General features: G+C 46.7%; 1 protein-coding gene across 1 annotated transcript in view; it reads right to left on the bottom strand.

Annotated features, from left to right (window-relative positions):
• Positions 1-1,135: 1,135 nt before the first annotated feature.
• Positions 1,136-26,273, bottom strand: part of LOC122554875 (MAP7 domain-containing protein 2-like) — an 86,454-nt gene continuing 61,316 nt past the window's right edge. The window contains exons 9-13 of the mRNA XM_043700231.1: positions 21,093-21,370; positions 18,236-18,374; positions 14,062-14,242; positions 1,633-1,737; positions 1,136-1,531 (exon numbers count right to left, since the gene is read on the bottom strand). Coding sequence (XP_043556166.1) covers positions 1,136-1,531; positions 1,633-1,737; positions 14,062-14,242; positions 18,236-18,374; positions 21,093-21,370 — 1,099 coding nt within the window. The remainder of the gene's footprint in view (positions 1,532-1,632; positions 1,738-14,061; positions 14,243-18,235; positions 18,375-21,092; positions 21,371-26,273) is intronic.

The following is a 26,273-nucleotide window of genomic DNA, read 5'->3' as shown; positions in this document are numbered from 1 at the left end:
CGGTTAGTTATATAACATCGGATGGAGCACTGTGTGTAGTTCTGGTCACTGCACTATAGGAAGATGTGATTGCATTGAAGAGGGAGCAGAGGAGATTCACCAGGAGGTTCCCTGGAACAGAGTGATTCAGCGATAAAGATGAGATTAGATAGACTGGGGTTGTTTACCTTAGAGCAGAGCAAGCTGAGAGGGTTCTGACTGAGATGTGCAAAGTTTCTAGTTGCATAGTCAGACTAGGTAGGGAGAAATCTTTCCCCTGAGTAGAGGAATCAATAACCAGGGGTACAGGTTTAAAGTAAGGAGCAGGAGGCTTGCAGGACATTTGAGGAAAATATTTTAATCACCCAGAGAGTGGAGGGTATCTGGAACCCATTGCCTGAAAGAGTGGTGGAAGCAGGAACCCTCAAGACATTTAAAAGTATTTGAAGAAACATTGAGGGAACTAGAGCTTTTCTCATTGGAGCAAAGAAGGATGAGAAGTGACTCGATAGAGGTGTAAAAGATGATGAAAGACATAGATAGAGTGGATAACCAGAGACTTTTTTCCCAGGGTGGAAACGGCTATCACGAGGGGACGTAATTTTAAGGTGATTAGAGGAAGGTTTGTGGGCGGCACGGTGGCACAGTGGTTAGCACTGCTGCCTCACAGCGCCAGAGACGCGGGTTCAATTCCTGCCTCAGGCGACTGACTGTGTGGAGTTTGCACATTCTCCCCGTGTCTGCATGGGTTTCCTCCGGGTGCTCCGGTTTCCTCCCACAGTCCAAAGATGTGCAGGTCAGGTGAATTGGCCATGCTAAATTGCCCGTAGTGTTAGGTAAAGGGGTAAATGTAGGGGAATGGGTGGGTTACGCTTCGGCGGGTCGGTGTGGACTTGTTGGGCCGAAGGGCCTGTTTCCACACTGTAAGTAAGTAAGTAAAGTAAAGTTTGGGGGAGATGTCAGAGGTAGGTTCTTTACACGGAATGCACTGCCAGCGGTGGTAGGAGAGTCAGAGACATTAGGGACATTATTGACGACTCTTGGATAGGCACATGGATGACAGTAAAATGAAGGGTATGTAGGTTAGTTTGATCTTAGAGTAGGATAAAAGGTCGACCAGTCATTGAGGGCCAAAGGGCCTGTACTGTTCTACGTTCTAAGTTCTGCTTAGATGAACATTTGAAGCACCATAGCATGCGAGGCTAGGGACCAAGTGCCGGAGAATAGGCCTAGTATAGGTGGATGGTTGAACAAGTGTGGACTCAATGGGACTTTTCCCATGCTGTAAAAACTCTCGTATTTTATGACTCCAAATTGGCCATCTTGGTGATTGAATCAAAACATTTAAACAAACTGGTGAGTCATAGAGCAGTTGGTGTGCTCTACAGCAGATTCCATCCAACACTAACAGTGTGGCAAAATATTCAGAAAGGAGGGAAACTACAGGAGACGCGGTGGTGGGGGGGGGGGGGGTTAACTTTACAGTTGCTATGGTTACCTTGGGGTCTCCAGTGTCACTTCGCCTGGTTCTTTTCATGATCTCTTCGATTCTCTACAAGAAGAAAATTGCCCAGTTAAGGAGAATTGTTCACATTTTCACCCAAACTAAAACCCGCTTCCCTTCAGTTCACCAACTTAACTCTGCGACCTAACCTTCTTTCGCTCCATTCGCTCCTGCTCAATCTGGTGGATGATCTGTTCCCGTTCTAATCGCTGTCGCTCCGCTGCCTCCCGAGCCTTGATTTCAGCTTCTTCTCGCTGGGGAGAGAAAGAAATACAGGGTACAGGTATGAAATAAAAACACCACTACAAAGTAAACTGTGTCATACCATGGCCAAGCCAATTTTGGAAAGAAGTTTTGTTCTTTAAATGGCCATCGTCGATCTCTGCTCACAATTTATTCTGTGTCTAATTACATTCAACATGTGGGGAGGTGTTATTCAACTCTGACGTGTGCTGAATACCTATTCATAGAATCCCTATAGTGTGGAAACAGGCCATTTGGCCCAACAAGTCCACACCAACCCTTTGAAGAGGATCCGATCCAGACCCATTCCCCTATTTCGCTCCATTTACCCCTGACTAATGTATGTAACCGACACATCCCTGAACACTGTGGGACAATTTCACTAGGCTAATTCACTGAAACTGCACATCGTTGGACTACAGAAAGCCATGCAGATAAGGGGAGAATGTGCAAACTCCACACAGACAGTCGCCCGAAGTTGGAATTGAACCCAGGTCCATGGTGCTGTGAGGCAACAGTGCTAACCACTGAGCCACCATGCCATTTTTAAGTTTAAGGTTGAAATGTACCTGATGGGAACTGAGGATAGGTTCTCACTCTCATAAAACAATACTGTAGCCAACAAGCCAGCTTCTCCAAGTCTGAAATACATTATATTGAGTGTCAGTGGTCAACGAAGTGCTCTCTCTGACAGGGGGTCAAGGGCAGATGGACACCACTTCAGATCAAATGGTGTCAACCATTTTGGACTGAGATCAGGAGGCAGTTATTCTTTGGAATTCTCTAGCTGAGAAGCCGAGGAGATTCAATCTCGGTGTATGTTCAAGACAGAGACTAATGGATCTCTGACATATGTGGACAGTACAGTGTGGTGGGGTGACCAGCCATCATCAGGCTGAACAATGGAGCAGGCAAATTGAGTGTGTCTGAATTTGGTGCCTTTGGGTCAGCATAGACAAGATATGCTGTATCATTTCTATATGTCGTGGAGTGGCCTACTTATATTACATATATGTATTGTTAGAGTAAGAAGACTGGCTGATCCAGAGAGTTTATGACTGTTTTTATATAATGTGATTTAATTTCAGATTATCCTTAACTTAATATTGAGTTCAGACAAATAAGGGGTGATTTAAGTGTTTTAGGGTAATTTTCGGGTTTTGCAGGTTGATAGAGCTATTCTTTCTGGAGAGGAGAATTCAGAAGAAAAGGGCACCATTCGAGTCATTTCAGTGTGAAATTAGAAAACACACCTATTTCAAAAAGAAGTTGGAGTTTTTTTTTAGTCTTGTCTATTCTAGTCAGGACGAGGAGGCAAGAAACAGATTTGAAGAAAGGGCACACTAATTTATACAGGTAGTTTTTGTGTAAAACGTGTTTTGGCAGCGTGATTTGGCTCTAATGTCACCGAAGAATTAGGGAACAGTGTTTTCGAGAATGCTTACCTCTGTCCGCAATAGTGCAATTCCACTGCTGATTGTTTCACACACTTTGTCCGAAGTCTCTGCACCATTCTGCGTGTGCACCAATGTCAGCTGCTGTCACAGCATGTATGAGATTTAGTACTATTGGATAAAGAGTGGGGCTGGAAAAAGCTCAGCAGGTCAAGTAGCATCAGAAGGCGAAGTGGGGGGGTGTCAACATTTCAGGTCAGAAACTTTCATCGGGGAGAGGGAAAGGGGAAAAGTGGGTGATATGGTGATAGATGGATGCAGGTAGGAGGTGGCTGTGATTGGTCAGTCAGAAGTGTGGAGCGGATAAGTGGGGTGAAAGGTGGACAGTAGAGTCAGGTTAAGGCAGCAGGGTGCAGAGGGAGGGCTGGCCCTGGGATGAGGTGGGCGGGTGGGTAGATTTGACAGCCGGTTTATAAACTCTATATGTTTGTAAACTCCCACTATTTATTTCATAGCCCCCTTCCCCTCCCCCAGCCCTGATGAAAGGTTCTGACCTGACATGTTGACTCCCCTTCACCTCCGATGCTGCTTGACATGCTGTGCTTTCTCCAGCTCCATTCTGCTCTCCTGCATCTGCAGTCTCACTATTACCTCCCCTCTGTATAAGTCCTGTATAATTCCTGCAGGACTTCATTACTCTTATTCATAGCTACTGCTTTTTAAATTTGTTCTTGTACTTGCATATCACACAACCTAAACCAAACCACAACAAACGGACAGAAGACAATCACCCACAGCCACCCACTTCTGCAACCACAAATGCACCTGAAAGTGATGATGATGGTGATCCTTTGTCCCTGCATTAACAATATTTTTTCCAATGTAATGTGTTAAATTTACTTTTGTTTATGTAGTAAATATGATTTAAACCTTCATTCAGGCTGTGCTATACTTTGTGTTAGGCTTTTAGGTGATTTTTGAGCGATTGTATGTGTTATTTTGTGTTGGTCTGCCCCAACCCCACTTTTCCCATATGCCCCATTATTTCTATTAAGTGAGGTTTTGCTAGAATGCAACTACGGGATTATAGGAGAACTACCTGTCCAGCCTGAGAAGAGGGTGTTGATTGGTTGGGTCGTTGTTGGCATGGAGATGCAGCAAGGACAAATATGCATCAATCTCAGTTCTCAGAACAGGCAGGCAGACTCCAATTGGTCAAAGGGTTGCCACAGGAGATTGGCAGTCTCCATTTCTTAACAATGAGCAAAGTGGAACACTTTGCATAAGGTGCCATTATAATGAGGGGCTTTAATTATCCAAGTATTGACCAGGATGGTAGCAGGAAGGACAGGAACAAGATATCTTGGAGGGCGCTCAGACAAATTTTCTGCAGCAGTATGTATCCAGTGCAACATGAAAGAAGGCACTGCTAGACCTGGTTCTCAGGAATGAGGTGGGCCAAATCGATCAAGTATCAATGAGGGTGCATTTTGGGAACAACAATCATAACGTCATCAAGGTTAGGGCGACTATAGAAAAGCACAAGGAACAATCCAGAGTTATTTAGGGAGGGTCAACTTGACAGGCACAACTCTAATGGACACCTTCCAAGAGCAGATAGTTCAGATACAGCCAAGGCATGTTCCCACGAGGGGAAAGACTTGCTGCCATTCTTCATCTGTTGAGGGATGATGGGAATGAGAGTTATTTGGGCAAATGCAGTTTCATTCAGGAAAGCCAGCATGGATTTGTAAAGGGCGAATGGTGTTGAACTAACTCACTGGAACCTTTTCATGCAAGAATAGAGAGGCTCGATGAAAGTAATGCTGTTGCTGCTGATGTACGTGGATTTCCAGAGACATTTGATACAGTGCCACACATCAGACTTAGGAAGGAAGTTAAAGCTCATGGAATAAAGGAACAGTAGCAATGTGGATGCAAAATTGGCTGAATGATAGGAAACAAAGAGTGAGGGTTAATGGATAGCTTTAGAAGTTGTGTTCCCCTGGGACACTTGCTTTTCCTGATATATATATATATAGTGGCCTAGAACTTGGCGTACCCAATTTCAAAATGTGGATGATACAAAGCTTGGAAATATTGTCAGCTGTTTGGAAGATAGTGTTGATCTTTGGAAGGATAGAGGATGTGGGAATAGGCAGCCAAGTGGTAGATGAAATTTAATGTAGAGAAGTCTGAAGTGTTTCACTTTGGCAGAAGGATAACAGAACGATCAGAGAAGATGGGAGCTGTTTTCCTCAGAGAAGAAAAGGCCAAGGGGAGATTCGACCAAGGTCTTCAAGATCAGGAAGGGTCTGGGCAGAGTAGACCAGGGAGCAACTCCCCCTATTGGTGGAAGGATTGAGAACCTGAGAAGACAGATTTGAAAAAAAATGGCAACAAAAATGGCCTTTTTATGTAGTGAGAAGTTAGAATCTGGAATGTGCTGAAGATGATGGCAAGGTTAATTGAAGTTTTCAAAAGGGAATTGGATCATTATGTGAAGGGAAAAGGATTGCAGGGCAACAGGTAAAGATGGGACTGTGAGACTAGATGAATTGCTCTAGCAAACAGCTAGTATAGACAGCAACAGGATAAACTTCTGCGTTGACCATTCATTGTCCACAGAGAAAGGGCAACATATTTTAGAAGCTCGCTCACTACTGAGGTTCAGGAAAGATATCACGAGTTTTCCATTGGGAAAGATGATCACAGTCTAGGCAGCAAAGTCAGAGTTGAAGCATTGGATTTACCATGCTGGCCAGTGAAACAGGAGGAGGTGTTTGAAGCTGCTTCTCTGATTCCTAGGGAGACTAACTTTCCATTTTAGTTTTCTGCTGAGCCAGCAATTATCATCCTTCCTTAGTTATTCTGGAAAAGGTGGTGGTGAGCTGCCTTCCTAAATCACTCTAGTCCATACAGTGCAGGTACCCTCAGCCAATACAGAGGATGTTGGAGAGTCAATCACATTGGTAGGATCTGGAGTGACATTTGGCTGGACCATAAGACCAATAGATGGAGGAGCAGAACTTTGTCATTTAGCCCATCAGGTCTGCTCCACCTTTCAATGAGACCATGGCTGATCTGATAATCTTACTCTACTTTCCCGCCTATTTCCCCAGAACCCATGATTCCCTTATTGCTTAAAAAGTCTGTCCTTCTCAGCCTTGAATTTATTTAACCCTGCTTCGACAGCACTCTGTGGTAAAGAACTCTCACAGAAGAAATTCCTCATCTATGTCTTAAATGTGTGGTCCCCTATTTTGAGATTATGCCTTCTGATCCTAGACTCTCCTATAAGGGGAAACAATCTCCCCACACCTACACTATCAATAGCCCTCTAAGAATCTCAGATGTTTTAGTAAAGTCAATGAGTATTGACCCAACCAACTCAACCAACCCGCTTGACTAGTACCACATCCACAACTATCCACGGCCTCGCGCCACTGACATTCATTAGCAGCTATGTATATTATCTTTCTTTCTTAATTCATTTGTGGGACTTGGGCGTCGCTGGCTGGCCAGCATTTATTGCCTATCCCTAGTTGCCCTTGAGGTGGTGATGGTGAGCTGTCTTCTTGAATCACTGCAGTCCACCTGCTGTGGGTTGACCCAAAATGCCAGCAGGGAATTCCAGGATTTTGACTCAACAACTGGGAAGGAACATTTCCAAGTCTGGGTGGTGAGTGGCTTGGAGGGGAACTTGCAGGTGGTGGTGTTCCCAAGTACCTGCTGCCCTTGTTTTTCTTGATGGAAGTGGTCGTGAGTTTGGAAGTTGCTGTGTAAGGAACTTTTGTGAATTTCTGCAGTGCATCTTGTAGACAGTACACACTGCTGCTACTAAGCGCTGGTGGTGAAGGGATTGAATCTTTTTATTGTGGTGTCAATCAAGCGGGTTGCTTTGTCCTGGATGGTGTCAAGCTTCTTGAGTGTTGTTGGAGCTGCACCCATCCAGGCAAGTGGGAAATATTCCATCACACTTCTGACTTGAACCTTGTAGATGCTGGATAGACTTTGGGGTGTCAGGAGGTGAGTTACTTGCTGCAGTATCCCTAGTCTCTGACCTGCACATGCAGCCATTGTGTTTATGTGATGAGTCTTGTTGCATTTCTGGTCAATGGTAACCCCAAGGATGTTGACATTGGGGGATTCAGTGATGGTAATACCGTTGAATGTCAAGGGGGTGTTGGTTAGAGTGTCTCTTATTGGTAATGGTCTTTGTGTGGCACGAATGTTGCTTGCCACTGCAAAATGCACTACAGAAATCCAGCAAAGATCCTTCGACAGCACCTTCCAAACACATTTCCATCTAGAAGGAGAAATGTAGCAGATACATGGGGATACTGCCAGATCCAAGTTCCCTTCCTAAGCCAATCGCCACCCTGACTTGGAAATATATATTGAGGTAAAAACAATGACTGCAGATGCTGGAAACCAGATTCTGGATTAGTGGTGCTGGAAGAGCACAGCAGTTCAGGCAGCATCCAAGGAGCTTCGAAATCGACGTTTCGGGCAAAAGCCCTTCATCAGGAATAAAGGCAGTGAGCCTGAAGCGTGGAGAGATAAGCTAGAGGAGGGTGGGGGTGGGGAGAAAGTAGCATAGAGTACAATGGGTGAGTGGGGAAGGGGATGAAGGTGATAGGTCAGGGAGGAGAGGGTGGGGTGGATAGGTGGAAAAGGAGATAGGCAGGTAGGACAGGTCCAGACAAGTCATGGGGACAGGAAATATACATTGCCATTCCTTCACTGTTGCTGGATCAAAATCCTGGAATTCCCTCCCTAAGGGCATGTGGACTGCTGCCCATCACCACCTTCTCAGGAGGCAACTGGGGACAGGTAATAAATGCTGGCCAGGCAGCAAAGCCCACTCCCACGAGTAAATTAAAAACAAAACCTCCTGTCAGACAGTCCCTCCATACCGAGTGAACCTTTTCTCATCTGCCTCCAATGCCGCTATATTCTTCCTTAGATAAAGTGTTCAAAATTATTCAAAGTATTCCATCTGTAGTTTCTGGATCAGGGGTGCTGGAAAAGCACAGCAGTTCAGGCAGTATCCGAGGAGCAGTAAAATCGACGTTTCGGGCAAAAGCCCTTCATCAGGAATACAGGCAGAGTGCCTGAAGGGTGGAGAGATAAATGAGAGGAGGGTGGGGGTGGAGTCATGGGGACAGTGCTGAGCTGGAAGTTTGGAACTAGGGTGAGGTGGGGGAAGGGGAAATGAGGAAACTGTTGAAGTCCACATTGATGCCCTGGGGTTGAAGTGTTCCAAGGCGGAAGATTAGGCGTTCTTCCTCCAGGCGTCTGGTGGTGAGGGAGTGGCGGTGAAGGAGGCCCAGGACCTCCATGTCCTTGGCAGAGTGGGAGGGGGAGTTGAAATGTTGGGCCACGGGGCGGTATGGTTGATTGTTGCGGGTGTCCCCGAGATGTTCCCTAAAGCGCTCTGCTAGGAGGCTTCCAGTCTCCCCAATGTAGAGGAGACCGCATCAGGAGCAACGGATACAATAAATGATATTGGTGGATGTGCAAGTAAAACTTTGATGGATGTGGAAGGCTCCTTTAGGGCCTTGGATGGAGGTGAGGGAGGAGATATGGGCGCAGGTTTTGCAATTCCTGCGGTGGCAGGGGAAGGTGCCAAGACGGGAGGGTGAGTTGTAGAGGGGCGTGGATCTGACCAGTAGTTTGACTAGTGCGTTGTGTAATTTTAGCAAAACCTTTCTTTGACACTCCATTCCCTTTGAAACAAGGACCAATATTCCTTTTTCTTCCTAAAGAAAGATAAAAGAGAATGATCAGGGAGAAGGTAGGGCCGATCAGGGATAGTGGAGGGAACTTGTGCGTGGAGTCTGAGCAGATAGGGTTTTTTGCTTCCGTTTTCACCAAGAAAAGGGAACTTGTTGTAAATGAAAACTTAGAGGAGCTGGGATACAGTCTTGACCAGATCAAGATTGAAGAAGTTGATGTGCTAGAAATTTTAGAAAACATTAAGATTGATAAGTCCCCAGGCCCTGACCAGATTTATCCTAGGCTGCTCCGAGAAGTGAGAAAGGAGGTTGCTAAGCTGCTGGCGAGGATATTTGCCTCCTCACTCTCCATGGGAATCATACTGGAGGATTGGAAGGAGGCGAATGTTGTTCCTCTTTTCAAGAAGGGGAATATGAAAATCCCTGGCAATTATAGACCAGAAAGTCTTATGTCTGTGGTCAGCAAAGTTTTGGAAATAATTCTGAGGGATGGGATTTATGACTATTTGGCAAAGCATTGTGTGATTAAAGGCAGTCAGCATGACTTTGTGAGGGGCAGGTCATGCCTCACAAATCTTATTGAGTTCTTTGAGGAGGTGTCAAGACAAGTCGACGACGGGGGCGAGCAGTGGATGTGGTGTATTTGGATTTCAGCAAGGTATTTGATAGGGTTCCCCATGGTAGGCTCATTCATAAAGTCAGGAAGTATGGGACACAGGGAGATTTGGCTATCTGGATTCAGAATTGGTTGGCTGATAGAAGGCAGAGAGTGGTTGTAGATGGAAAGTATTCTGCCTGGAGGTCAATGTTGAATGGGGTCCCGCAGGGCTCTGTACTTGGGCCTCTGCTCTTTGTAGCTTTTATAAATGACTTGGATGAAGAGGTTGAGGGGTGGGTTAGTAAATTTCCAGATGACTCAAAGGTTAGAGGTGTCATTGATAGTATAGAGAGCTACTGCAGGCTGCAGCGTGACATAGACAGGATGCAGAGCTGGGCTGAGAAATGGCAGATAGAGTTCAACCTGGATAAATGTGAAGTGATGATTTTGGAAGGTCAAACTCGAATGCTGAATATAGGATTAAAGACAGGATTCTTGGCAGTGTGGAGGAACAGAGGGATCTGGGTGTGCAAGTACATAGATCCCTCAAAGTTGCCACCAAAGTGGCTAGGGTTGTTAAGAAAGCATATGGTGCTTTGGCTTTCATCAACAGGGGGTTAGGGTTTAAGAGCTGCAAGGTCTTGCTGTAGCTCTACAAGTCCCTGGTGAGGCCACACTTGGTATATTGTGTCCAGTTCTGGTCACCCTACTATAGGAAAGATACAGAGGCTTTGGAGAGGGTGCAAAGAAGGTTTACCAGGATGCTGCCTGGACTATGTGGAAAGGTTGAATAAGCTTGGACTTTTCTTTCTGGAGAGGAGGAGGAAGAGAGGAGACCGGATTGAGGTGTACAAAATAATGAGTGGAATAGATAAAGTCAATAGCCAGAGACTTTTCCCCAGGGCAGGATTGACTGGTACGAGGAGTCATAGTTTGAAGATATTAGGAGGAAGGTATAAAGGAGACGTCAGAGGTAGGTTCTTTACGCAGAGAGTTGTGAATGCATGGAATGCGTTGCCAGCTGTGGTGGTGGAAGCAGAGTCATTGGGGGCATTTAAGCGTCTGCTGAACATGCACATGGAGCGCAGTGAGTTGAGGGGTGTGTAGGTGAAGTTACTATATTTGACATTAGGATTAACCTCGGCACAACATCGTGGGCCAAAAGGCCTGTTCTGTGCTGTACTTTTCTACTTTTCTATGTTCTATTCCATTGTCCTTCCCTACAGTCAGCTTTTTGTGATTCATGGAAGAGAACTCCAAAACACTGCTCTGCTGCAGCTTTCTGCAATCCTACTCCATTTAAATAATAATAATCAAGGCATCGGAGGCCCCACCAGAATACTTGCCAGAGTGCGCATCCTCACATTTCTCCAAATTACATTCCATGTCAATTTTCTGCCTCCTCACTGAGGCAGTCTATGTCCCTCTGCAGTGTCCTCATGTCATTCTCACCACTTGCCTTCCCACTATTATTGTGTCATCTGCAAACCTGGCTATAATGCATTCACTTTCCTCATCCAAGTCATTAATATTTATTGTCAATAACTGTGGTCCCAGCACTGGTCGCTGGGGCACTCCATAATTACATCCTGAAAATGCCCCCGTCATGCCAACACTCTGTCTTCTATTAGCCAATCCTGTATCCATGCTTATATGCTCCCTCCAATACTTATTCAGCAGCCTCATGCATGGTCCCTAACCAAATACCATTTTGACAATCCAAATATATTACATTCGCCACTTTGTCTATCTTAATTGTTACCTCCTCCATGAATTCTAATCAATTTGTCAGGCATGATTTAATCTCATGACTTTGCTTGATTAGATTGTATTTCTAAATGCTGAGCTATTATATCCATTATAAAAGATTCTAACATTTCTCCAATGACGGACACTAAGCTAACTGGCCTATTCTGGGAAAGTAATCCTCCTTTCCTGGGAAGAGTGAGGAAGGGTTTTAGAACACCACAATTTTATGGCTACCCTTACTGACATCAAACTCTCAAAATCACAGAGTTTTCCAACATCCGATGCCTTGATTATTATTCCAGTAATGTAACAATGGAATACAAAACCCAGAAGCTGAACCCGCTGATAGAACAATGTTCTATTCCCTGCGGTATTCCACAGGGATCAGTACTGGGAACCCTGTTGTTGAAATATACACAAAATGATTTGGAAGAGAATGCGGGTGGTCTGATTTGTAAATCTGCAGATGACACAAAAATTGGGGGAGCTGCGGAAAATGAGCTGGATTGCCAGAGGATACAGAAGGATATAGACAGGCTGAAGACAGGTGGAGAAATGGCAGATTGATTTTAATCCAGACAAATGCGAGGTGATGCACTTTAGAAAATCTAATGCAGGAAGCGAGTATACAGTAAATGGCAGAACCCTTAGTTGTATCAACATAAAGAGGGATCTAGGTGTACAGGTTCACAGTTCCCTGAAAATAGCAAGGTGAGTCAAGAAGGATTATGGCATGCTTGCCTTTATTGGTCAGGGCATAGAGTATACAATTGCCAAGTCATGTTGCATATGTACAGAAATTTAGTTAGGCCACATTTGGAATATTGTGAACACAAGCAGAAGGATGTGGAGGATCTGGAGAGGGTATAGAAACAGTTCACTCGGATTTTGCCTAATTTGGAGGCTATTAGCTATGAAGAGAGATTGGACAAACTTGGTTTGTTTTCACATAAACATTGGAGGATGAGAGGCAACCTGATAGAAGGTTACAAAATTAAGAGAGGCAGGGATAGAATGGATAGTGGGAGCCTTTTTGAAATGTCAGTTATTGGGGGACATAGGTTTAGGGTAAAGGGGTCGAAAACTCTGGCACTGGAAAAGCACAGTAGGTCAGGCAGCATCTGAGGAGCAGGAGAAATGACATTGTGGGGAGAAGCCCTTCATCAGGAACGTGGGGGTGGAAGTGGTGAGGGGCAAGGAGCCTGGACTTCTCCGTCATCATCTCCGGCGACTAACTCAACACGAACATCTATTTCAAACTCCCACAGCTACCTGGACGACACCTCCTCCCACAACCTTATGTAAAAGCGCAATCCCTTACTCCCAGTTCCTCTGCAGTATCTGCTCCCAGGAGGACCAATTCCACTCCAGAACATCCCAGAGGGCCTCCTATTTCGAAGACCATAATAATCCCTCCCATGTAGCCAACATTGCCCTCCAGTGTATCTCCTCCATTTCCTGCACCTCCACCCTTGAACTCCACCCCTCCAAATGCAACAAGAACAGAACCCTCCTGGTCCTCACCTTCCACCCCACTAACCTCCTGATACAACACATCATCCTCCACTATATTCACAACGTACAGTCAGACCCCACCACTAGAGAAATATTTCCCTCCCCACCCCGATCAGCATTCCGTCGAGACCATTCCCTCCGTGACACCCTTATTAGGTCCATGCTCCCCACCAACCCAACCTCCACTCCTGGCACCTGCTCTCACACCTACTCCCTCACTTCAGTCCAACGCCCCACAAGATCCTTTCACATTCGGCAGAGATTTTCCTGCACATCCACCCACCTCATCTACTGCGTCTGTTGCTCTCTATGTGGCCTGCTCTACATCGGGGAGAGTTTTAGGGAACATCTCTGGGACACACGCACCAAACAACCCCACTGCCCAGTAGCTGACCACTTCAACTCCGCCCCATACTCTGCCAAGGGCATGCAAGTCCTGAGCTACCTCCATTGCCAAATCCAAGCCACCCAACGATTGGAGGAAGAACACTTCAACCTCCGCCTCGGGACCCTCCAACCACACAGCATCAACATCAACTTCACCAGTTTCCTCATCTCCCCTCTCCCCACCTCATGGCTTATGCCCAAAACATTGACTCTCCTGCTCCTCAGATGCTGCCTGACCTCTGGCTCTCCAGCATCTGCAGTCCACAAGGTAAAAGGGGGAAAGTGTGAAAGAGATCCATAGAAGCCATAAGATTTTTAGTTTAGAAAGACATCATGTGTTTTGAGAAGATTTGTAGCTCAGGTTGAGGTTTTTGGATGGAGGTTTGCTCGCTGAGCTGCAAGGTTCATTTCAAGACGTTTCGTTACCCTACTCGGTAACATCTTCAGTGGGCTTCAGGCGAAGCATTCCTCGAAGCATGGCATTCCAACCGGAAGTCTATCGACAAACACATCGAGTTAGATCCCGTCTACCGCCCCCTGAGAAAAGGAACAGGAAGTGATCTCACCACAGGAAATGACCTCACCACCGGAAATGACATCACCAACCCAAAGAAACCCAAACATATAAATAGAAAGCTGGAACTTTCAGCAGTGCTTCGCCCGGGGCCCACTGAAGATATTACCTGGTAGGGTAACAAAACGTCTGGAAATGAACCTTGCAGCTCAGTGAGCAAACCTACATCCAAGGCATCATGTGTCGGTGCAGTCTTGGTGGGCTGAAGGGCCTATTCTTATGCCATACTGTTCCTTGTTCTTGGATTATCACAACACCAAGGTCATCATAAGCTGTGATGTTACTGCTCCCAGAACCGTGAGGCAGGATCAATGCAGCTTTTGGATGGCTGGAGACTAAGGATAGCAGTGCTGAGGACAGACCATGTAACCCCTTACCTGCTGCTCCAGTCTGGCCAGAAGTTCTCTCTCCTGTTGTTCCCGGAGGATTCTTTCCTCTTCCGCCTTTCTCTGGCGCTCCAGCTCCTGCTGTATTCGCTGTTCTTCGAGTTTGCGTGCCTCTTCCTCACGGCGAGCTGTCTCTTCAGCTTCTCTTCTCTGCAGCTCCTCCTGACGTTTCCTGCAGCGACAACCCCAGATTTACTCAAACTACAGCTGCCTTTTCCCAAAGTGCTGGCACTCATTCAACCGTCTACAAACCCAAAAGGAGAAAAGAAAATCAGTAAAATTGCTGAATGGGGCAAACTAGTCTGACTCCTCTTGTAGACCTCAAAATGGAGGATCGGTACGTTCACTACAAATGGTTACTGGTTTGTCTGTCTGGGTACTCTGCTGGTCTTAATTTCTTCTTGGCATGTGGGCATCACTGGCAAGACAGGAGTTTGTAGAGCAACCCTAGTTGCCTTTGTTCGAAGTGTTTTACTCAGCCATTTCAGAGGGTAGTTAAGAGTCACACATATTGCTCTGGGCCTGCAGTTATATACAGGTAGTTCTTCTATAATGCGATAGTTGCGTTCTCGTGCAACTCCGCATTATAGAAAAATCATGCTTTTGAAACAGCGCGAAAAGCGTTGGTGATATAATTGCATTTCAGCTAACATACATTTTAAAGGTGCACGCTGTAAAAGTGGCCAAGCAAACCACTCAAATCAAAGGCAACTGGGGAAGGGTGATAAATGCTGGGCCTTATCAGTGAAACCAACAGCCAATCGCAAGAAAGAGTTCAAAATATTTCAAACCATTCTTATTGTTGCAATATCGGGTTACACATGAGAAGTCCCGACTTAGTATTTCTTTAAACAGGAGGTTTACTATATCTCTACGACAGTCCCTCTCTGCCCCAACATCCCACTAATTGGCATCAAACCCAAACTAAAAGACTCCATCATACCTACTTCCTGTTGGTGTTGGGGATGAGAATGCAGATAGGAGCCCAGCTCCCAGCCTCAATCCAGCCCCGTCTTTCTGCTCTTTTGGGTGTGGCAACTAACGTCAAGTCCTCGTCCACACACTGCTGTCTCTGGTCTCTCAAACATCTGTCCTCTGCTAACCCAAAATGGCTCCATCCAAGCTCGCTGACCTAAACTGGCTCCTGGTCCATTTGAAAAGTTCCTGTTTTTGTATTCAAATTGCAATGTGGCCACTCCTGCCTCTGTGATCGCCCAAACCTCCATATTCCTCTGAATCTGGCCTCTTGAGCAACCCTGATTACAACTAAATTAGTGCCCATGCCTTCAGCTGCCTGTGCAGTAGAACCACCCACCTTAAACATTTCTCACACTCCTTTAAGGCATTCCTAAAAAAAAACCACGTTCTTTGGTAATCAGCTTCAGCAAAGCATTAAATCTGGCTTGGCAACGTTTTGTAACATCAGAGGTGAACAATCAAATGTTGTTGGAAAGGAATGGAATGTAGTCAGGGAACATATTACTATTGTTACTCCAATAAAGGCAAAGCATAGCGGATACTGGAAATCGGAAACAAGAACATGGAATACTGGAGAAAATCTGCAGGTCTGGCAGCATCAGTGGAGTTAGAAAGCAGACTTAACGTTTCAAATCAGGTGTGACTCTTCCTTTGAGTCAGCTACTTCTTTAGATAGTTCTTTTTTTACTTAGACTCTCCACAGGCTCCAAGTCTCAGTACTGAATTCAATAACTTCAGGAACTGACTGCATAATGTCTGTTGTCCAGTTTTCTTACGTTCTCTCCCCTCTCTCCCCACAGCCTTGTTTGTGTCTCCTTTGTTCTGAGTAGAAAGGACCCATTGTCACCCTTTCTGTCCCTAATTTGTATCCTTTTACACATCTCCCTTTCTCTTTCTCCATGATTAACAACTTCTCTTGTCTTCTGCACTGGGCCTCGAAATCATTGAATTCTTGTTCCTCAAAAGTAAAAGAAAGTTGTTTTCCAACGCTTGTCAGATCTTAAGGAGGATTGTTGGACTCGAAACGTTAACTCTTGTTTCTCCCTCCACAGATACTGCTTGACCTGCTGAGTTTCTCCAATGTTCATAGAGTCCCGACAGTGTGGAAGCAGGCCATTCAGCCCATTGAGTCTGCACTGACCCTCAGAACAGTATCCCACCCCATCCCTGTAACCCCTGCATTTCACATGGCTAATCCAGCTAGCTTGCACATCCCTGAACACTTTGGGGCAATTTAGCATGGCCACACCACCAAACCTGCACATCTGTATTTGCTTCATGTGGAAACCACATTAAGACTGTACCGTCTGGTTCTCAATCCTTTTATGAGTGGGAACAATTTGAGCCTTTGTTTCACGATAATTACATTTATTACAATTTGTATTACATTCCACATAATAGAACCAGACAAGGCAAATCACTGAAATATAAAAAAGAACCATTTAGAGGAACATAAGAATTGAGTTTTTTGAAGAAGTAACAAAGAGGATTGATGAGGGCAGAATGGTAGAAGTGGACTTCAATAAGGCATTCGACAAAGTTCCCCATAGGAGACTGATTAGCAAGGTTAGATCTCATGGAATACAGGGAGAACAAGCCATTGGTTACAGAGTGGTGCTGGAAAAGCACAGCAGGTCAGGCAGCATCGGAGGAGCAGGAAAATCAACGTTTCTGATGAAGGGTTCCTGATGAAGGGCTTTTGCCCGAAACGTGAATTTTCCTGCTCCTCGGATGCTGCTTAACCTGCTGTGCTTTCCCAGGGGGCGGCATGGTGGCTCAATGGTTAGCACTGCTGCCTCACAGCACCAGGATCTCAGGTTCGATTCCAGCTTCGGGCGTGGAGTTTGCACATTCTCCCCGTGTCTGCGTGGATTTCCTCTGGGTGCTCCGGTTTCCTCCCACAGTCCAAAGATGTGTAGTTCAGGTGAACTGGCCATGCAAAATTGTCCATAGTGTTAGATGCATTAGTCAGAGGGAAATGGGTCTGGGTGGGTTATTCTTTGGAGGATCGGTGTGGGCTGGTTGGGCCGAAGGGCCTGTTTCCACACTGTAGAGAATCTAATCTAATCATAAGAGGTACATTTAGTAAGTTTGCAGATAACACCAAAATTGGAGGTGTAGTGGATAGCGAAAAGGGTTACTCAGATTACAACAGGATCTGGACCAGATGGGCCAATGGGCTGACGAGTGGGAGATGGAGTTTAATTCAGAAAAATGCGAGGTGCTGCATTTTGGGAAAGCAAATCCTAGCAGGACCTATTCACTTGTTGCTGAACAAAGAGACCTTGGACCGCACATTCATAGCTCCTTGAAAGTGGAGTCACAGGTAGATAGAATAGTGAAGGTGTTTGGTATGCTTTACTTTATTGGTCAGAGTATTGAGTACAGGAGTTGGGAGGTCATGTTGCGGCTGTACAGGACATTGGTTAGGCCACTGTTGGAATATTGCATGCAATTCTGGTCTCCTTCCTATCAGATAGATGTTGTGCAACTTGAAAGGGTTCAGACAAGATTTACAAGGATGTTGCCAGGGTTGGAGGATTTGAGCTATAGGGAGAGGCTGAACAGGCTGGGGCTATTCAGAGGCTGAGGGGTGACCTTATAGAGGTTTACAAAATTATGAGGGGCATGGATAGGATAAATGGACAAAGTCTTTTCCCCTGGGGTGGGGGGAGTCCAGAACTAGAGGGCATAGGTTAGGGTGAGATGGGAAAGATATAAAAGAGACCTACAGGGCAACTTTTTCACACAAAGGGTGGTACGTGTATGGACTGAGCTGCCCGAGGAAATGGTGGAGGCTGGGACAATTGCAACATTTAAGATGCATTTGGATCGGTATATGAATAGGAAGGGTTTGGAGGGATATGGGCTGGGTGCTGGCAGGTGGGACTAGATTGGGTTGGGATATCTGGTCAGCATGGACAGGTTGGACTGAAGGGTCTGTTTCCATGCTGTACATCTCTAGGAGTCTATGATCTTTGGACTGTCGGAGGAAACCGGAGCACCCGGAGGAATCCCACACAAACACGGGCAGAACGGGCAAACTCCACACAGACAGTTGCCCCGAGGTTGGAATCGAACCGGGGTCTTTGGCGCTGTGAGGCAGCAGTGCTAACCACTGAGCCACTGTTCTCTGTGCTTCAGTGACAGGAGCCAGTTACAAACATTCTGCAGAGCAGCCTATTACCTCTCTGCTTCCTCTTGCTCCAGCCTTTCCTTCTCCTCCAGCTCCTTCTGCAGCCGGGCATGCCTCCGCCTTTCTGCCAGCAGCCTTGCTGCTTCCTCCGGGTTCGTCGTCCCCGCCGTGGTCTTTGTAGAGGACGCGTCTGAAAGGGGAAATGCCGAGAGGCGGCTCAATCAGTCGGAGGGCTGCTGCTGCTCAGCTGAACAGCCCACGGTGCTAGAGAAATCGCGCAACCAACAACGAGAACGCAATCGAGTTCAACATCTCAGCAACAACAAAACAGGGCAACAACAAAACAGGGCATTCTATCACCTTGCCTGTATCCCAGCACAGGGAACTGGAGTGAACACAATGGGTGCAGATTTACAATCATAGAATCCCTACATCACGGAAGCAGGCCATTTGGCCCATCGAGTCCACACTGACCCTCCGAAGAGCATCCCACCCAGGTCCACCCCATCCCTCTAACCCTGCACTTCCCATGGCTAAGCCACCTCGGCCTGCACATCCCTGGACATTATGGGCAATTTTCCACAGTGAATCCACCTAAATTGTACATCCTTGGACTGTGTGAGGAAACCGGAGCACCCAGTCGAAACCCATGAAGGCTGCGTGAACTCTGCAGAGACAGCTGCCCGAGGGTGGAATCGAATCCATGTCTTTGGCACTGCAAAGCACACTGTGCCACTGTCAGCCCTAATCAGGACAATAAGGAATTTCTTCCCTCCAAGGGCAGAGATTATTTCGGAATTCTGTTTCCCAGATTGAAGATGTTCAAGATACATTTCTTCATATTTAAAACATTGAGGGTCATGGGAATGATCAGGAAAATAGCATTGAGGCACTCAATTGGCTATGTTTTCATTTTCAACAGTGCAGCAAATCTCATGGGCTGAATGGCCTCTTTCTCTTCACAGATCAGTCACAAACTGAGCAGAACATCAAGGAGCCACGGGATGCAGGGAATCTGAGAGGAAAATGGAAAATGCCGGATATGTACAATTGTGTCAGTAAATTGTCAATGGATAGGGTGTAAAACACAGGGAAAGGGAGAATGGAAAACTTTTAAAAAGCCTTGCGGTGGAAAAAAACAGATAAAATATCACAGCTCTCCTTGTTTTCTGTTCTTACCGTTGCCCTTTTCTCCCCATTGGTCAGCCTTAGGTTTGCTAGGACTTCGTCAAAGGGCAGTTAAGTGTTGCATGTGGAGCTGGAAATGTGTTGCTGGAAAAGCGCAGCAGGTCAGGCAGCATCCAGGGAACAGGAGAATCGACGTTTCGTTCCTGAAGAAGGGCTTATGCCCGAAACGTCGATTCTCCTGTTCCCTGGATGCTGCCTGACCTGCTGCGCTTTTCCAGCAACACATTTCCAGCTCTGATCTCCAGCATCTGCAGACCTCACTTTCTCCTGTTGCATGTGGAGTCATAGGTAGGCCAGACCAGGTAAGAATGGACAGATTGCCTTCCATAAAGGACATTGGTGAACCAGAAGGGGTTTCTATGCCAGTCTGATGGCTTTGTATTGAAAGACAGTTTTGGCAGAGATCATGCTCTCAAATTTGGGATTGGGGCTCAGACATAGACAGAAACGGCACCCTTACACTCTTTGCTGCTCTGATTTATTGAAACATAGGAAACACGAGCTAGAATATGTGAAGATGTGGCAATATTCAAGTAGCATAGAGGTAGCAGGCTAAGAGTGAAGTTGAGTAGAGTTTGTGTTTGCCCAGAGATTGCTGAGAGTCTGGAATTCACAATCTGACAGGGTGAGTTGAGTGAGAAACTCTCATAAATCTTAAGCAATATTTGAATATTCACTCTGCTGTTGCCTCCAGTGCTATGGGCCAAAAGCTAGAAAATGGGCTTTGTGTAGTCAGATCTCTGTGGATACAATGGGCCAAAAGGCCTCCTTTTTTGATTTTGCCATGAAATGTCAGCATTGCTGTCTAGACCAGCATTTATTGTCCATTCCTACTTGCCCAGTGGGCAGTTAAGATTCACATCGCTGTGGATGTGGAGACATGTGAGCGGCGCGGTGGCACAGTGGTTAGCACTGCTGCCTCACAGCGCCAGAGACCCGGGTTCAATTCCCGCCTCAGGCGACTGACTGTGTGGAGTTTGCACGTTCTCCCCGTGTCTGTGTGGGTTTCCTCCGGGTGCTCCGGTTTCCTCCCACAGTCACAAAGATGTGCAGGTCAGCTGAATTGGCCATTCTAAATTGCCCGTAGTGTTAGGTAAGGGGTAAACCTAGGGGTATAGGTGGGTTGCGTTTCGGCAGGGCGGTGTGGACTTGTTGGGCCGAAGGGCCTGTTTCCACACTAAGTAATCTAAACATGTGTAGGCCAGGCCAGGTAAAGATGGCGGATTTCCCTCTCTAAAGGACAGTAGTGATCCAGATGGGTTTTTTACAACAATCATCAGTGATAACACGGTCATTACTTGACCAGCTTTTTAATTCCAGACTTTTAGTGAATCAGATTTCAATCTCGGCATCTCTAAGTCAATCAATAGGCTCATCAAGCCTGCTCCACTCTTAAACACAATTGTGGTCTCAACTGCACTTTCCTACCTGCTCTCTCTCTATTTCCCTTCGAGTCTGGGAGACAGCAAAAAAATCAATTGGCCTTAGCACCAGAGTGTCCACCCAAAGTGGAGCACAGACTTGCATTTCTCCTTGATGCAGTCCTAAATTGCTGACCCTTTGTGCTGAAGCTTTGACCCGGGTCCCCACGCTGCTGGACACCTGGATCTCCTTAAGTGGCTCGTGTCAAATTTGTGTTGAATTGTACTCTCGCCATGCGTGCAGAGACACTTTACGGCACTAAAGGGGCTAGATAAAAGCAAGCTGCTGTTGTAATCACCTTCACCTAGAGCTGCTTTCTTCCGATCATGCTCCTTGATTGGTGTGGTCGCTGGAGAGTCACTCTCTGCCAACTCTGGTGATTTAGCATCACTCCCTGTATTCTCCTCTGATTTCTGCCGTGCCAGATCGCCCTTGTCTTTGGTCTTTTTTTTACTTTCTGCAATGTTATGAGAAGACGGTCGTCTTCTCATGGGCGAAGATTTGCTGCTAGAAGTTGGAGATGGTGGAAACTCTTTGCTGGAGCTGGGAGATCGTGTTCGTATCTTTGAGTTGGCCCTGCAGAACAGTAGGCGAATATCCCACACATTATTGAATCTTCACACAAACGTCATGCATTTTGTACTGGTATGCACAGTCGAATAATTACTTTATCAAGAAACTAAAAAGAAACTTAGTCCACATTTTTCAGATTTGGATGTCGATACTAATAGCTGTTTTGTCCTGCCGAGCTCGGGTGTGGCTGAAAGAAAAAGACATATTTTGTCCAATTTTTCATCTTCCCCTCATCAGGACATTTCACAAGAATACAGAAGTAAAGAGAAAACAATATTTACATTGCATGAAAGGATGGCATTGATTGGTTGGCAAGTGGACTCTGATTGGTAAATACATTGTCATCGAGAAGACACCAGTTTTTGATGACTGGCAGTTAACTGTCAAACTTTGTGAAAATTGTAAACTCAACAGATTGACTCTGATTGGTCAAGATCCGAGAAACGAAGTGCAGAATGTTGCAATTTATTAGGTTACGTTGAACAAGGCAGAATGCTTGTTCTCTCTGTTTGGAAAGAATAGAGGCTTGTGCATTAATATGTCTACCATCCCCTATATAGGAGTGTGTTATGCTATGAGCTCAACAGACAATCCTAATTTATTGTCACCATAAATCTTAGCACACTCAGGATTATGTAGCAAATGCTGACTAATTGCAGAGTCATATCTAAAGTTGGACACCTTGGTGGGAGATTTTCAAATGTGAGCTGCTTAGGTACGATCAGTACCTTCCTTCTTGCAAATAGCTGAAGAAATTGCTGCCAGTCTTTGAGACATACCACCTACATCACACTATCAATGAAATTCATATACCATGTTATTCAAAACCTGGCAGTCAACTGTCAAAGATCAACTGGGGCAGTCTCCATGGCAACAGCACTACCAAACAGAGCCAACTTGACAACGAACACTGCCCTCCCGTGAGGCATAAATTTTGTTTTCTATTTTCTCTTGACATTGTGGTGGATAAGTTGTTGGAGGCGACTCGGAGAGATAGGATTCACATGCATTTGGAGAGCCAAGGACCGATTAGGGATAGTAAGCATGGACTTGTGCAAGGGAAATCATGTTTCCCAAACTTGATTGAATTTATTTTTGGAGGGTTGCTTTTTATTGGAGCTTAGGAAGTTGAGGAGTGACCTTATAGACATTTATAAAATCATGAGAGGCATACATAAGATTAGATTCCCTATAGTGTGGAAACAGGCCCTTTGGCCCAACAAGTTCAAACTGACCCTCCGAAGAGTAACCCACCCAGATCCATTTCCCTCTGACTAACGCACCTAACACTATGGCCAATTCACCTGACCTGCACACCTTTGGATTGAGAGAGGAAACCGGACCACCCGGAGGAAACCCACGCAGACACGGGGAGAATGTGCAAACTCCACACAGTCAGATGCCCGAGGCTGGAATCAAACCTGGTGCTGTGAGGCAGCAATGCTAACCACTGAGCCACAGTGCCACCCACTGTCAGACGAATGACAAGGATCTTTTCCCTAGGATGGGGAGTTTCAAGACTAGGGGACATATTTTTAAGCCGAGAGTAAAATGTTTTAAAAAAAAGACATGAGAGACAACTATTTATCTTTTACGCAGAGAGTGGTTCATGTGTGGAATGAACTGCCAGAGTTCGTGGTAGATGTGGGTACAGTGACAACACTTATAAGACATTTGGACAGGTACATGAATAGGAATGGTCAGAGGAATATGGGCCAAACGCAGGCAGGGGCACTAGTTTGGTTTGGGAACTTTGCTGGCATGGACTGGTTGGACTGTAGAGTCGATTTCAATGCTGTATGATGGAATGACTCTATTCTGGTGAATTGTTGTGATTGGTCCAAGTTGAAAGGTTTTATTTTAATTCAGTGATATATTTATGTTGTTAAGGTCTGCGTCTAGACTACCCTTTCAGATGAATGTATTACTTCAGAGAAGAGAAGACCCCCCGCTATCCTTATCAATAATGATCAATACCACAAACTAAAAGGTCATGTGATCACTTTCAGATCTCTGTTTCTGGGAGTTTGCTGTGTTTCTTCCATTAACAACTGCGACTATAAAGAGCTTCACTGTCTGGACAGTGCGCTGAGAGATTCTACAGCATTCCATGATTTATGGGACTGAAACACTGGAGTCTAAAGTTCACTGAGTTGGGAAAACATGCCTGAGCTTTAAAAAAATGCTATGTGGGCTCTGTGATGCAGAATTCCTGCTCCCAATTCTGAAAGTTCCACTCCTTGCTGGGGAGTGGGTTTGGCCCACTCAGACAGGAAACCTGACCTCAGCCCCGAATTCAAACAGACCTCATTTTGACTGCTGCAGGGGGCCTTAATGCACAGTGTGGCAACCACAGATTGAAGGAGTAGATGTAAACAATCTTAATAGCAGACATGGTCTCTTTAAGTGTCAAAGTCTGAAGACTTTCTTTGGGTGGCTCAGTGGTTAGCACTGCTGCCTCACAGCGCCTGGATCTGGGGTCAATTCAGACCTATTTGCAAATTCTGCCAGTGTCTGCATGGGTTTCCTTGGGGTGCTCCAGTTTCCTCCCACAGTGCAAAGATGTGCAAGTTGAGTGGATTGGCCAGCTCGCAGATACCTCCTCCTACCGTCCCCTTGACCATGACCCCACCCCCCACCACCAAACCATCATCTCCCAGACCATCCATAACCTCATCACCTCAGGGGACCTCCCATCCACCGCCTCCAACCTCATAGTCCCACAACCCCGCACCGCCCGTTCCTACCTCCTGCCCAAAATCCACAAACCTGACTCCCCCGCACGACCCATCGTCTCAGCCTGCTCCTGCCCAACCGAACTCATCTCCGCATACCTCGACACGGTCCTGTCCCCATTAGTCCAAGAACTCCCCACCTACGTTCGTGACACCACCCACGCCCTCCAACTCCTCCAGGATTTCCGCTTCCCCGGTCCCCAACGCCTCATCTTCACCATGGACACCCAGTCCCTGTACACCTCCATCCCCCATCACAAAGGACTCAAAGCACTCCGCTTCTTCCTTTCCCGCCGTACCACCCAGTACCCTTCCACCGACACCCTCCTTCGACTGACCGAACTGGTCCTCACCCTGAACAACTTTTCTTCCCAATCCTCCCACTTTCTCCAAACAAAAGGAGTAGCCATGGGCACCCGCATAGGCCGCAGCTATGCCTGCCTCTTTGTAGGGTATGTGGAACAATCCATCTTCCGCAACTACACTGGCCCCACCCCCCATCTTTTCCTCCGCTACATTGATGACTGTATCGGCCCTACCTCGTGCTCCCACGAGGAGGTTGAACAGTTCATCCACTACACTAACACCTTCCACCCCAACCTCAAATTCACCTGGACAGTCTCGAACTCCTCCCTCCCCTTCCTAGACCTTTCTGTTTCTATCTCAGGCGACCGAATCAACACGGACATCTACTACAAACCAACCGACTCCCACAGCTACCTGGACTACACCTCCTCACATCCTGCCCCCTGTAAAAACGCCATCCCATTCTCCCAATTCCTTCGTCTCCGCCGCATCTGCTCCCAGGAGGACCAGTTCAAAATACGCACAACACAGACGGCCTCCTTCTTCAAGGACCGCAATTTCCCCCCCGACATGGTCGACGGTGCCCTCCACCGCATCTCCTCCACTTCCCGCTCCTCCGCCCTTGAGCCCCGCCCCTCCAACCGCCACCAGGACAGAACCCCACTGGTCCTCACCTACCACCCCACCAATCTCCATGTACAGCGCATCATCCGCCGTCACTTCCGCCACCTCCAAACAGACCCCAGCACCAAGGATATATTTCCCTCCCCACCCCTATCAGCTTTCCGTAGAGACCACTCCCTCCGCGACTCCCTTGTCAGATCCACACCCCCCACCGACCCAACCTCCACTCCCGGCACCTTCCCTTGCAACCGCAGGAGGTGCAACACTTGCGCCCACACCTCCCCCCTCACTTCTCTCCAAGGCCCCAAGGGAAACTTCCATATCCGCCACAGATTCACCTGCACCTCCACCCACATCATCTACTGCATCCGCTGCAGCCGGTGTGGCCTCCTCTATATTGGGGAGACAGGCCGCCTACTTGCGGAGCGATTCAGAGAGCACCTCTGGGCCACCCGGACGAACCAACCCAACCAACCTGTGGCACAGCATTTCAACTCCCCCTCCCACTCCACCGAGGATATGCAGGTCATTGGACTCATCCACCGCCAAACCACAACAACCCGACGGTCGGAGGAGGAACGTCTTATCTTCCGACTGGGAACCCTCCAACCGCAGGGGATGAACTTGGACCTCACCAGTTTCTTCACCCCCCCTCCCCCCACCTTGTCTCAGCCGGATCCCTCCAGCCCGGCACCCCCTTCCTGACCTGCAGTCTTCTTCTTGACCTCCCCGCCTCCATCCTACTCCGACCTATCACCCTCACCTTGACCTCTTTCCACCTATCACATTCCCAACGCCCCTCCTCCAAGTCCCTCCTCCCTACCTCTTATCTTCTCCTGCTGAACACTCTCTGCTCATTCCTAAAGAAGGGCCTGTGCCCGAAACGTCGAATCTCCTGTTCCCTGGATGCTGCCTGACCTGCTGTGCTGTTCCAGCAATAAAGTTTCAACTTTGATATGCAGCAAGACCTAACTTGGAGATGTTGGTAGTGGACTGTGGTGGACAAAGATAAAAATCACACAACACCAGGTTATAGTCCAACAGGTTTATTTGGAAACACTAGCTTTCAAGGCACTGCTTCTTCATTAGGTGGTTGTGGAGAATAAGGTCATAAAACAGCATTTATATCCAAATGAGTACAGTGTCATGGAGATGTGATGATACATTAAACAATTTAAGATAAATTTAGGATGGGATGTGTTGGTTTCTGTTCTTTGGTATGTAAATCCCAGAACTTCTTT

Source organism: Chiloscyllium plagiosum, chromosome 12 (assembly GCF_004010195.1).
Source record: "Chiloscyllium plagiosum isolate BGI_BamShark_2017 chromosome 12, ASM401019v2, whole genome shotgun sequence".
Lineage (NCBI taxonomy): Eukaryota > Metazoa > Chordata > Chondrichthyes > Orectolobiformes > Hemiscylliidae > Chiloscyllium > Chiloscyllium plagiosum.
Note: the sequence above shows the minus strand (reverse complement) of the source record. Positions and strands in the feature narration are given on the sequence as shown.